The 14,693-nt window shown below is 30.5% G+C and overlaps 1 protein-coding gene and 1 long non-coding RNA gene across 13 annotated transcripts in view; one reads left to right on the forward strand and one right to left on the reverse strand.

The window, feature by feature from the left end:
* The window catches only part of ssp3 (SCAPER domain-containing protein short spindle 3), a 168,446-nt gene extending 164,820 nt beyond the window's left edge, over positions 1–3,626 (forward strand). For 10 of the 12 annotated variants that reach the window (XM_076494406.1, XM_076494403.1, XM_076494408.1 and 7 more), the window contains one exon: positions 752–3,626. In XM_076494406.1, coding sequence (XP_076350521.1) covers positions 752–834 — 83 coding nt within the window. In that variant the 3' untranslated portion in view covers positions 835–3,626. The remainder of the gene's footprint in view (positions 1–751) is intronic. The other 2 variants (XR_013026326.1, XM_076494407.1) reach the window with 2 other exon arrangements.
* A 428-nt stretch (positions 3,627–4,054) lies between these two features.
* On the reverse strand, positions 4,055–7,970 carry LOC143247057 (uncharacterized). Its single transcript, XR_013026328.1, has 2 exons — positions 7,425–7,970; positions 4,055–7,164 (listed from the first exon to the last, which is right to left on the reverse strand). It is a non-coding gene; the product is annotated as an uncharacterized LOC143247057 (long non-coding RNA).
* Positions 7,971–14,693: the final 6,723 nt, after the last annotated feature.

Here is a 14,693-nt window from a genome sequence, read left to right on the forward strand (position 1 = left end):
TAGAGATTGAAGGGTTACTTGGGAAACAAAAATAAGCAATACACTTGTAGACAGGTGATTGTAATGAGTGTGGTAAGACGGAGAATGTGAAATAGTCTTGTCTAGGTGAGCAAGGGACAAGACAAGAAAATTAAAGCAAGGTAAAAATTATCTTTAGCTCAAGTTCAGTGAAATATTTACAAAAAGAAAAAAAGACTTAAATTTAAAAATGAACTACTGTAAATTAGTATTACAGTACCTTGTGATAATCCACTGGAACTTTGAAACTTTAAGAGATACAGAATACAAGATCTGATAACACATCATCCAGTTATATAAAAGTGAGAATGAATATTTTTATAATGTTGTTTTCATTTTGAATAACAATTTTACTTATATGAATTTGAATATTGCCTAGGGTGTTAATGTGTGTTTTATATAACTGTTGATGTTGTAATGAAACTCTAATTTTTGTTCTGTGAACATCTAAAACATACGTATTCTAAGCTTCAAGATTTTAGGTGGTTTAACAAAATTGAATTCTTATTATTATTGCTTGTCTCTAGAGGAGTTATAGCAGTTTAAAAATGTTGATATTATTACAGACAACTTAGCCTGCAACTCATAATATGGTTATGCTTCTTTCAATACTGTCCATAAACTGCTGTACTAATTATGTGATACATATATGATACCAAGAAATCTTTAACTTGACAGAGTTGGTTCTGCATTTTCCTTTCTTCTGTAAAATCATGTATTGGTCTTTTTTCAGAGACAGATGTTCGATGGATATTGGCTAATAGATTCCCAAAAGACAAATGGACAGCTGCTAAACAATTCTTCACAGATACATGAGGCAATGAGACATAAATTCTCTTTTTAGCTTCCATTGCAGCTTGCTAAACATATCCTATGTCCAGTTGTAGTTTGTAAAATACTGAATGTAATAATACAAGTAATGGAGATTATTATTATTATGTTATAAAAAGTTAAGCTTATGCCTTTCTAGGAATTATTTTATTAATACAATAGATAGTACCTTACTTGTAATTATAGGTTCAAACAAAATGTGTATAGTGTGTATATAGGTAATGATACAGGTAACATTGTATTTAATAGATGATAAAGTTGTGAATAGGTGATTTTGTGAAAATAGAATAAAACTGGGAGTATAACAATCTCAAAATTATGTTTTTCCCTCACTACTTTGTAGTGTTGGTTGAATTTAAAGAATGTTTTAGTGTTTTTATAAAGAAAAGTACTTGAGTGAAAAATAAAATTTTACCCATCATAATTAGATAATCACTTAATTTCTATAATTTATGTTAATTATAGCTTTCTGTAATAAAAATAATGAAAGGTTAAGTTTCATATTTTCAGGGAATATATACTGTTTTTTTTTTCTGTGAATGAGATGTGTGATAGGCTTTATTTCTTTTATTTAAGATTTTTTCTAGAATGCTTTTCTGTAATTAACATTCAAAGAAACATTGGTGTTTTCATAGCATGATTATCTTCATTTTTTTAATCTCTTTTCTTTTATTCTAACAAATGAAGATAGAAATAGTTTATTCTTAATAATACATTTTTTACAGATAAGTAGCTGTTATTAAGTAGGCAAGCTTTGTTTTGTTTTTTAAACTAAAATCAATTTTCTGCTCAAAAAATGTACAACCTTTATTTAATTTGTTTGTGTTGTTGAAATTACAACAAATGACTGTTTATAAGTATATCTTTCTTAGGAATTGTTACTGTAATGTTTATATGTTATAGCAACTGTTTATCTCAGTAGCAATCTCTTTTTTACTGCATTTCAAATTATCCAGGGAATATTCATTTTTAAAATTGACAACAGTACTTTTTTTTACAACAGGTTTAGCTTGATCTTGTAAGATTTCCATAGTAGAAAGGGTAAAAAAGCAAGATGCATGAGGTACGATATTATAAGACAGTGTTTACTTTGTGTTTATTTCAGACAATAATGTATTAAGAACTAATGTCTTACTTGGGTGAACAATTTTTTCATGTATAGAGATATCTCTATGTACATATAACTGTATACTTGTCTGTGTAATAAGCTTGTAAAGTTTCTTCTAATGTGTATATCATATATAAATAGAAGTAGAGTAAATTAACTTTTTCTCCAGTTGTTCCTTTTATTTAGAAAATCACTCCACTGTGTAAGTTTTCTTAGGTACAACAACTAATTGAAAATATTTCAACAAAACTAACATTCTAAAGTTTAGGTTTCTTAAAGAACACATTTGATTTTATCAGGTAAAAGTTTTACAAGTCTGGCTCAGTACGATACTGTTGGTCTATTTTTTTAATAAATAAAACTGCTATTAATTATAGTGAGAGGACGTGCAACAAACTTGTTGAAGAAAATATGTATCTTACTGTGTCAGTTTTTTAAAAATATTTGCAGATATGTCAATCTTTCATACAGTTCAACAGAATTAATGTGTTAACTGGGAGTAAACGAACTGTTGAATTAAAATCAAAATTACAATTATTATGAGGTAAAACTTTTTGAGACTAAATTTCTGTAATGTTAAGTTTTGAGAAAAAGCTTGAAAATTGTTTAAGCTTGCGAAAATAACTACAGAAAGTTGTAGCAGCATCATTTTGATCAAAACTCCTTTCAGTGCTATTAAACACATTAACAAATTCATCAGTCAAGAGAAAAAACTAAAAATATTAACATTCAAGTTCATTTCTGAATCTAAATAGATGTTCAGAAGATTTGTTCATAATTTTATACACAGTTTTCTGTAAATTAAGAGAAACTAATATTCTTACACTCATGTAAAGCACACCTCACATCATGTGACTTTCCCTGAAAATCAATTAATGTGATAGAAAGCAGCTATAAAGATGTCCTTACCTGAAATATAAGGCAAGAACTAACCACCAGAGATTAGGCATACAAATTACAATTTTGTCCAATGAAAATTAATCTTAAAACAGTTAGTAATAAACCAAAGTGCCTTCTGTACTTAACGTGTATTATATTTTAATGAAAGACACCAGACAGCTGTTGTGTTTTGAATATATCACTTAGAAGTATAATAACTAATAGAACTTAATTATGTTATTTTAATTCATAGTTCTGTCATAGCTTCTAACATTTAGAAACAAAGGAGTAGATGTGATAAGTTCATAACCAAGATGTTTCAAATACCTGAGTCTTCTTAATGTTTTAACTACAAACATATATAGTTTTAGAGTGAAGCAAAATATTAATGTATTAATTTACAGTTTGCAATGGGAAGATTGCGGCTATGGTAGAAAACTGGGCCGAAAGAGGATCTGTGTTTTGTTATTTCCTGCAAAGTGTAGACGCTAATTTGGGAAGTTGGTTTTAATTGTTGGTATGGCTGTAGTTATCCACATTGTATAAATTGACAAGAGGATTTATATATGTAATATGCATTTTTGAAGTGTTTGTTTCTACTTTCAAATATTATCTGAGATATTACAGGTTATCACACAACTGCTATTTGTCTAATGAAAACTTCATAGATGACTAGAAAGGTGAAAGTTTTACAACCATGAACAGCAAACCTCGGAAGGGATTCATTCTCATATGTATTTTTTCAAGTGAACTGTTATTCATATTAAAATAAATTTCTCTCTGTTGCACAGATATGCGTGATATCAATTACTCAGTAATTTCAAACAATCCCCTGCATATTGTAAACAGCCAAATAGATATAACCCGTATTTTCAAACTTATAATTAAGCTCTTTACACATCATTTCATGAAAGTTGTTGAGAAAAAATGAAAATACCATTAAAAAGTAGGAAGGAGCAATAAGAAGAATATAAAGTTGAAATACACGAGTGTTTGTGAATTATAACTCGTATTGATGGAACCTGTGTTACGTATTAGAGTGATTTGCTCATAATGTTTAAAGTGAAACTGCTATGACTTTACAGTGTATCTACTAAAAATTTGTAGGCACCATTCATATAAGGTGTATATGAATAAAGCAATAGCTTTAACTGTGTTAGTTTCAGAATCAAAAAATATTTTCAAAACCTTTCTCAGAATGAGATAAGAACAAAGAACTGATTACATAAAACTTTTATTCACCTAACTGATCTTCACTTTTGAATATAAAAATATGTATTCAACAGAGTGAATGTAAATATGAGGTTTGAACTCTGTATGACAATCCCTAAGATAACTCTCATGAAAACATTAGCTCTTACACTAATCTAACTCCATCAGTTGTATGAAGGCTATCCAGTAACACATTTTTTTGTCTTTGAAAAACAGATTTACATAAAGATTAATAGTCTCATCTAGGGAAACGCTAGTGAACAGATATTCAATATCTAAGGTGACTAAATGATCAGCTTAAAACCATAAGTTTCTAACATTATATAAACCAAATCAATGCTATCTTTGTCTGTGAAACTATTAAAAATTAAATAAGTTGAAAACGAACGTAAGAATTTTGATAGTTTGTAATTAAAATAACCTTTGCTGGAAACAATAGGTCTAATAATGTCATAGAGCAATTAGATTTGTGAACCTCTGTAACACGTCAAGTGTGCCAGCATTGGAACGAACTGGTCTAATGTCATAAGTATTATCGTTCAGGGCATTAATTTTCTTCAAATTTAGGATGAATTTATTCAGTTTGCTTTCTCTTGAGCAAGCAGGACCTGTCAGTAGTTGGTAACACTTAGTACCTGTCTGACTTTGCTATTGTAGTCTAATTTATCCAACATAACTGTGCTGTTCACTTTGCCTGGTATAGTGACGGCAATATTATTGGTGGGTTTAAGAGTATCTCGAGCTATAAGTTCTACACGGGTTTGTTGAATTACTTTATATCTCATTGTTGAATTACTTTATATCTCAATTGACAAGGCAACTCTTTACTTTGTTGTTACTATACAAACTTTATAAACGCTACAGCATATTATTATGTCTAAGCTCACAAGTACCTGTCTATATCCGTCTCTCTCTTCTTTTTACACTAATTTTTCGGCACTATATATAGTTTGCTTTCTCTTTGGTATAGAGCTTTCTTTACACTGCTAAATATTGTGATGTAAAAATACTTGAACCTTCAACGTTTTTCTCGTTTTTTTTGTTGTTTTTTTTGTTAGATGTTAAGGGCAAAGCTACGCAATGAACTGTTTGTGCTTTGTCTATAACATCGAACAAAACAAGAAATAATATTAACGCCTAAACATTAATTCTGGAAATACCATACACTGTGACATCAGTTTCTAAACATGCAAGACACACTATCCAAGTCAAAACATTAATTGTCGAGCCCTTTGGGGGAAAAAAAAACAAAACTATTATTATGTCAGGTGCAGTAGTATGGTTTGTTTGTTTGTTTTGAATTTCGCGCAAAGCTACTCGAGGGCTATTTGCGCTAGCCGCCCCTAATTTAGCAGTGTAAGACTAAAGGAAAGGCAGCTAGTCATCACCATCCACCGTCAATTCTTGGGCTACTCTTTGACCAACGAATAGTGGGATTAACTGAAACATTATAACGGCCGCACAGCTGAAAGGGCAAGCATATTTGATGTTACGAGGATTCAAAGCTGTAACCCTCAGATGACGAGTTGACCACCTGACTTACACGCATGATATTTTTTAGTCTTCCTGTTAAAACAATCACTGGCAATATTGACTACTTTTAACAAATATTGCTGTGAATCTTTACTATCAATATATCATATTTTAATAAGATATGTTTGACATTTACAAAATACTAATTGTAGGCCTATTTTTGAGTTGTGTTTAGGAGATTAAAAACCAAATTTTGTAAAGAAAATGTTTTTACGACTACAATTTTTTTAGAAATTCTAAGTACCACTATTAATTTATAGTACATTCCTGATTAATTGTGTAAACAAAATTCAAATATTTGTTTACTATACGCTGGCAAACAGTATTTTGCATTACTGAAGTTCGCTCATGTTATTCGTCACGTTGCATCGTGAAAATCTAAACTAAGTGTACTGTTATCTTCATAAGATTTCGACTAATTTTGAAGTTGTTACCAAATATATAAAAAAAAAATTAAGTTAATAAAGAACAGAATCACTTATGGTATAATTATTCGAAATGTTATTCTTGGCTTTGTAATGCCGCAAAACTAAACAAAATCGTTTGGTGGAATATTAAAAACATGCTGAAAATTGAAGAACATCACTTTATATATTGATGAAAATATTAGAAACTTATATTTACCTTTATCAAATTTATCTGAATTATAGTTTACCTAATCAGAAAGCTAATAAGTTACTGATCTTTGAGTCGTGGAAATTGTGAAATATTACTATGTCTTGATAAACCAGCATTTTCAAAAAAATGTTGACTAATATTTATTTTACATCACTAAATACATCGTAAAACTACTTCGTTACAGCTGTCTCCACTGTTCGGGTATATTTTTTTCCTTTGCATTTTTTTTCTGTTAATTCTTAAGTCTTTCCACACCGGTAATCGTATATTTTCGAAGCTAGATTTTGAAATTTCATAAAGTACTTTGGTGTAGCATTGAGCTTCATGATTGGCGCACTACACTTTCTCTACGTGTTTAACACAATTACACTTGTTTATTATTACTAGGACCGGCATGGCCAAGCGTGTTAAGACGTTCGACTCGTAATCCGAGGGTCGCCGTGGGGGCGTTATAATGTGACGGTCAATCCAACTATTCGTTGGTAAAAGAGTAGCCCAAGAGTTAGCGGTGGGTGGTGATGACTAGCTGCCTTCCCTCTAGTCTTACATTGCTAAATTAGGAGCGGCTAGCGCATATAGCCCTCGAGTAGCTTTGCGCGAAATTCATAAACAAACAAGCTATTAATACTTTATACAAGCTCGCGTCTCCACCTGATATTATTTGTTGCATGTCTTCACTGTTACAGAATCTTTCCACTATAATGTCAGACTTCACATGAATGGAAGGTTTATTCTAATTCTTCTAGCAACGACGCTGTCTAGTGATGTCTTTTAATTTGTTGCAAAACTTGTTCCTCACATCCAGATATAACAGTATTTTTGCACATAAACCAATTGTAGCAACGAAATCGATCACCATCAGCGTAAACAGTGCTGTTTGCAGCTATTTCTTCTGTTTCTATCGCTAATTCTTTTTCTTTTGGTTCAGCATTCTTTATTGTTTGGAACATTTGCTTTTTCCACAACTGAAACAAACAGATAATAAACTTAGATATAATTTTATAACAAAGAAATATTGGTGTTTATTGTCACTTACCACTGACAGATTCGAATCTTTTCAAATGTAATTTTATTTAACGAAAAAAATCATATTAAAATTATAAATGTAATATGAAGTTACTGTTATGCATAATTTTTAGAGTAAAATGAATTATATAATTTCGGTAAACCATTAATCACTTTAATGGCTGTATATTGAATCATATGTAAATATTATTTCAAATACCTTTCTAGTTTCCTTTTCACGTTTGAATGTATTCAGAGACTTGACAGGAACTCCTGACACTGAGAAACTTCCGTAACTGACAATGCATCAAACCACTGAATCTTTTACATCTAATTTATGAACGTTCTTTTGACTCTGATGCTATTTGGGCAGTTTTGAATCACAAGGCACGAATTAAATTGAATGCTGATTTTAGACATTCTGCAGACTCCAACGAAAAGTGTCGCCAGCTAGTTTTACACTTAAAAAGAAAACAAACACATATCTGCATGAACTCAAACTTGGTAACAAAAACAAAGAGTGAACAATTGTAATATTACGAATGGTGATAATATTCTTTACAAAACACTTCCCCTGGTGGGACATCGGTAAGTTTACAATACGGGGTTCAATTCTACACGAGTAATATAGCGCAGATAACCTATTTTGTAGCTTTGAACAAAGAAAATAACTATTATAAATCAAAGATTTGTTTCATGTTACGAATTTCTTTTTTGTATCAACATTTACCTATGTACTTTCAAACGCCATATTTATATTACAAAATGTTGTATGTCAACAATTCTCGGTTCATAAAGTGAATGAAGTTAAATGTTACTGATTGGATTTGGCTTCTGCAAGGTAACTGCATGACATTGCTTGAACTCGTGAATTCTTACTTCAGTTCGTTACTCAAAATGAATAAGAAAAAGATATACGCCACTTATAAATTAAAATTCATTCGAAACAAAGCTCTGGGTGATATTTATTTTTGTGTTGTAAGAATAACAATTATCGTATAGAACTAAAATATACAAAATAGTTAGAAATTATTGAATGAAAAAAAGGAGAGGAATTGTGAAAAAAGTTCGTAAATCAAAATGCAAAGATTATGTTTTCAAACCTACAACTCGGACTCTAAAAATAATAAAACAGTTTAGCAGGGAGGGCAGCTAATCATCGCTATCCACAGCCAACTCGTTTACCAACGAACAATGGGATTGATCGTCACATTATAACGCTCCCACAGCTGAAAAGGCGAGCGTGTTTGGTGTGACAGAGATTCGAACCTGTGACTCTCGGATTACGTGTCGAGTGCTTTAACCACCTGGCCACGCCGGGCAGTAGGCGGGGAATAGTCTACATTATTTTCCCAAGTTACAAATCCCTGTTTTGATTACATTACAATTTATTAATACTGCTGACAATTAGGGACAAAAAAACCTTTTTATTTAATTTAATTATTTATGATTATTTTGTTTCTTAAGTTTCTATGATTATATGCAAAAATAAATTTTAAGGTACATACGCGCATATGCATTCAGTTTAATGTTGCATATTTTACAATAGTTCACTGTTGCATTGGCTTTTTTCTCCACCCAACCATTATTTACTGAGCCAGGAATTTTGTATGCGAATTTCTGTGTAAACGCGTATTTTTTTTTTTCGGAAATCATTAGAATAAATTACCACTAACGAAATTAGAGAAATCTGGTACGGTAATTGTTCACTATTAGAAAGCATACTGATATAGCCCCAGAAAACCGAAAAACAACGAACTCGAGAAACATTGAAAAACAAACTAAAAAATGATGAATCTTTAATTTTGCACATTCCAATTAATGTGATAGAAGTTGCACAAATTATTTTCCAATTAATCCACGTTAATAAAGTACTGGATTTTATCAACGACAGAAAATGAAGGACTTAGATACATGTTTCATACTTAATACTTCATTAATCAGTGCTGACCAGGTTTCAGTAAAATATTCGTAAGCGTATTTTTATGGAGCAGCTTGGAAAACTAATCAACAATAATAAGGCTGGAGACACTTATAAACATATGCAATGTCCGTTCTAATAAAATATTTTTTTTCTGGTTAGTATAAAATAGAGCATTTCTAGCTATTATAATGATACTTAAATATCTTCTATGTTTCTGCGATGTTTGACTTAGTAGCTGTGCACAGATTTTGGCACAATGTACCTATCTATTTTTGCTGTATGCTTGGTACTGGAGTGGCTTTGAAGTTAAACTTGCCCAGTAACGATGAAACAACCAATAACATTCTTCCTTATCTTTCAAGCATCAACATAAAAATAGCTCTGCTACTTGTGCAGGAGTTTTTCGGTAGGTTTATCCAAATTTGAATAAAATATTCATAGTGATTTGTTTTTTTCTACAGGCTCGTGAAAGAATAATAATATGAAGAACAAATGGATGAATTTTAATAATTAAAAAATAAATTAATTTGCTATTATCAATGTTTTAGTAGCCTCATCCACTGAGATAAAATATTTTGAGCGTTGTTTCAAGAACAAGATGGCTTTTTAAAATGATGCTCTATTAACATTTTTGTGAAATTCCAGGGCGAACCCAAAATATTAACTTACCACGACATGCTCGCCCTTTCAGCCGTGTGAGCGTTATTAAGTGACGGTCAATCCCACTATTCGTTGGGAAAAAGAGTAACCCAAGAGTTGACGGTTTGTGGTGATGACTAGCGCAGATAGCCATCGTGTAGCTTTGAGCGTAATTTTAAAACAGACAAACTTACCATGATAGTTGTGTATAATCTTCACTTATATTACTTTTACTCTCAGCTGTCTTGGCTATTTTCCATAATCAAACAAAACAATTTACGTTTGGCCAAACTCATATTTTTTTTTTTTTTTGTTACACTGCTTCAAATTGCTGACTGCAGGAAAATTTCAGTTAAACAATGAAAAGATGTTTACTAAAGACAGTGAATAAGAATTCTGAGTTTACTTACATGACCACTACGTTTGTTTGTTTTCGAATTTCGCACAAAGCTACTCGAGGGCTATCTGTCCCTAATTTAGCAGTGTTAGACTAGAGGGAAGGCAGATAGTCATCACCATCCACTGCCAACTCTTTTACCAACGAATAGTGGGATTGAGCGAAACATTATAACGCCCCCACGGGCCGAATGACCACTACAGCTGAGACTCTGCCATAAGAACAGGTGTTTAGATAAAGCCCTATCTTCTGGAGAGAAGTAGGTTATTTCCTGTCTATACTACAAGATTAAGTTTGACAGTTCTATTATCATACCAATTTATAAGAAAATAATTTAGTGTCTGAAATGTTAAAAAAATAATATATACATATACAAAATTATAAATATATCTTTAATTACTCAGAATAAAATTTCGATTTTGCTGTAATATTATCATAAAAATGGATGTGCATTGTTAACTAACTTTCCTATATCAGGCAAATACAGCGCACATCACTTTTATAGGCGTTAAAATCTTAAAAAAAACGTCATTCAAACCATTTATAGGATTTAATGATTTTTCTCTCTGTTTCTCAAAAGAATACACATACACAGATATATTAACCAATGTACACATTTTATTCAAGTTATATAATAAGTCATGGGCATTTATGATGTGAAAATGTGTAAAAAACAACAAATGTAAAAGTTGTGACAGAAAAGAAAACGTATTCAATTCACTTTTCCACCTAAAACTGGAAATTTTAAAATTGATCCATAGTAATCTAAAATATTTATAGATTACTAGCGTTCACTATAAATTCAGAAAATCTTATTGTGGTATAGCTGAAAGGAATAAACCAATTAAACATTACGACAACATACAAATTAGCTGTGCATTCTTTGATACTATTATTTCAGGTACAATTAGAAGCGTAAATTTTACCACACCTGCAGTATTCTTTGTTTCGTTATGCCTTAATTGTTTATTATTGGTCACTCAAAGAGAATGTAGCAATAAAGCAGTGAGTTTCAGAAACAGACATCTCCGGTTACTGATTTCGTTCAGGTGTATTTATTAACAAAACACGTTCGTGCAACCTAGTGAATTACAAGGCAAACAAATTTAAGTAAAACAGTAACAAGACTATCATATAATACCTGCCATCTAGTAACAATCTGTAAAATTACATTCACAATGTTAACGGTTCATTATGTGGGACGTATTATTCCTTCCATTATTTCTATTAAACTTGTTAGGATTATTGACGGTTCTCTGTCTACAATAACAGAAAATTGTTAGACATATGATTCTTAAATAAAAATTTTACACAAATGTCAGTTTATTTGCAAATAAAGCATTGTATTACAAAAATTATAATTTCCAAAGAAGATATTTTGCAAAACGAAATATAAACACTTGTTAATAAATAAGTTCTTTCATAAGAAAATCATAGTTTTATTCACACAAAGCTGTATGACAAATATTACGATTTTACTCCATCTGGAAATAACAATGCAAGTACAATCATTATTTCTTACAAATTTCAGATGGATCTACAAGATTCTTAAATGTTTTTTTATATGGATTACTACATGGAAACCAAATATATGTTCACTATTATTAGAAAGTTCTCATATTTTCGAAGTGTTTATTGTGAATATTTATTATCCTCATCAGCTACTAAGGAAGAAGATCTGTATTGTTTTTGCTGGAGTTCAAGCTGGCAGAAAAATTCAATTTTCAAATTACTATAGAAAATACAGTTTTAAATAAGTTACCTTATAATTGGTATAGCTTTCTAAACACCAGGTTCCTGTTTTGATATTAACTTGGCTACTAATAAATCTGAGTAATGTATGGAATAATCTAATTCAGCATCTTGAAATTGGGAGAATATCATAAATATTGTTAATTTCATTTCTTGTAGTTCTTACAATAGGTAAATATACCACTTGATTCATTATGAACATTATTCTTAACAACTCTTTACACCAATCCAATTTATTTCAACATCAGCTTGAGGATTTAGAGTGTGTGTTTTCTTATAGCAAAGCCACATCGGGCTATCTCCTGAGCCCACCGAGGGGAATCGAACCCCTGATTGTAGCGTTGTAAATCTGAAGACTGTACTAGTGGTGGGCTGGATTTAGAGTAAATCAACTTTTGTTATATTGTTGTTTGGGATATAGTTTAATATAAGATTATCATAATGAAATATCTCTTATAACAAATTTGTCCATAATTATTCACAATACCTCTCATTAGGAAAAAAAAAAAAAGTTTTTCAAATTTATATTTTATCTTTTACAATCTCCTTCATTCAATATCAGAAGTTGATTACCATGACAACATATCAGATGTCATCACACTGAATTTTATATTATAAAGTTGGCATTCTTTCTTTGGTATAATAGTTTTTAAACCAAGTTTACATTCATAATTCTAATTTTATCTATGAAATATTCTCCACCAAAACTTATTTGCTAAACTAAAGCAACTAAAACAGTTCAAACTGCAAATATCATGGTTCAGTTTGTTTTGCATTTTGTGCAAAACTACACCAGGACTATCTACACTAGCTATCCCTAATATAGCAGTGTAAGACTAGAGGGAAGGCAGCTAGTCATTACCAACCACTGCCAACTCTTTCATCAACAAATAGTGGGATTGACCATCACTTCTTAGTCCCCACATATGAAAGGATGAACATACTTGGTGGGATTCAAACCCATGACACTCAGACTGCAAGTCAAGCACTCTGGCCACACCAGGCAAAGTAACATGGCCGTAACATAAAAACTGAATATAACATTATTTTGGTAATTTTTGCATCTTGGATGTTCCCAGCTTTAACTTACTAATTTTGTGCTTAAGTAGTGTCTCCTCAAATTTTTAGATTTAAGCTAAGGAATTATCCATCTTGCATCTTACGTGGGTCTTAGCTGACTGTCCAGTGTGCTAGTTAATATAACTAGTACCAGTATCAGTTGGCATCTGACCGATACATAATCGTATTGAATAATCAATTTTGTAAGTTTAACAGATCCCTCTGTCATATGATGAAAAAAATGTATAAGTCATTAAGAATCAACTGCATGTTGTTATCATTACATTATTATTATAGTTTCATAATGTATCAAAACTCTTCCATTCAGATTTCAGGTTTACACTTTCATTTTGCATTTAATGTTTGTGGTATCATGCACGTTGTTTACAGTTCTGGAGTTATTCTTTTGAAATAATGGTATATGACACCTTGATTTATCTGTAATGTGTATTTGCATTTTTTTTCTCTCCAACTTTAATTTCCTGCAATTATTGTATTATAAACATATCAACCAACACCTTTTGGAGCTCATAATACCACTAGTGATTTGATATAATTTCATTAAGCTTGTTTGCTACAACTTATTTTAAATCTCCTGTTATTACAAAGATCTTTCCTATAAAACCACAAACTTTCATTCACCTTCAGATTTCTTCTACTTTCAACTTCACATTTAACTTGAAAAATATTAAAGTCACCAATGCATTTTCATTCCAGCTTTTCTTGACATCTTTGAAGCTCTAACTTTTCAAACACAAAATTTTATTTGATATACATAAGTATATTACAATACAAATAATACTGTTAAGAGTACAACTATTTCATGCCATATTTTGCTTCATGTAAGAGCTCTGAAGAAAATGTAATAATCAATGCAATCCATGTACGTTGCAATTACATAATTAATTAACCAAAGTAAATAACCAACTACTTGAAGTTAGGGTTTCTAATTACTATTTTTGAAGATTCCAACTAATCAAAATGTTGCACTGTTTTTTATTAACCACAAGACTACAAAATGGGCTATCTGTGCTCCGTATTCATAGGCTCTAAGTTTGATTTTTAGAATTATTTTTTTAACCATGTCATAGAGAATAATGGATCAGTTTTATTAGTAACAAAGTAGTTGAATGTAATTGATTAATGAGCCCAATGAGCAATCTCCATTAACCGTTTCACTCTACTCCATATCTCATTGCATACTACTTAGTTATTTTCCTACATATCTCCATTACTGAAGCGTATCAACAAACTTCTGAACTACCTATGCATGTTATCTTTTTTACAAAAGTTTGTGTGTGATCAGTATGCTTGTTTTTAATATTTTACCTGTGGACAAATGCCATTTAATTTATATTATACTTCAAACCATTTAGTTTAAAACTGTTATAAACAATATCATTAAAATGTATTTTCTGTATTTTTCTCTGTACCAATCAGTAGCAAAAAAAATTAAAGTATTGTACTTTATATAGTTCAAAATTAAAGTATTGTACTTTATATAGTTCAAAATTAAAGTATTGTACTTTATATAGTTTAAAATTAAAGTATTGTACTTTATATAGTTCAAAATTAAAGTATTGTACTTTATATAGTTTAAAATTAAAGTATTGTACTTTATATAGTTTAAAATTAAAGTATTGTACTTTATATAGTTTAAAATTAAAGTATTGTACTTTATATAGTTTAAAATTAAAGTATTGTACTTTATATAGTTT

This window comes from Tachypleus tridentatus, chromosome 3, assembly GCF_004210375.1.
Source record: "Tachypleus tridentatus isolate NWPU-2018 chromosome 3, ASM421037v1, whole genome shotgun sequence".
In the NCBI taxonomy this organism is placed as follows: domain Eukaryota; kingdom Metazoa; phylum Arthropoda; class Merostomata; order Xiphosura; family Limulidae; genus Tachypleus; species Tachypleus tridentatus.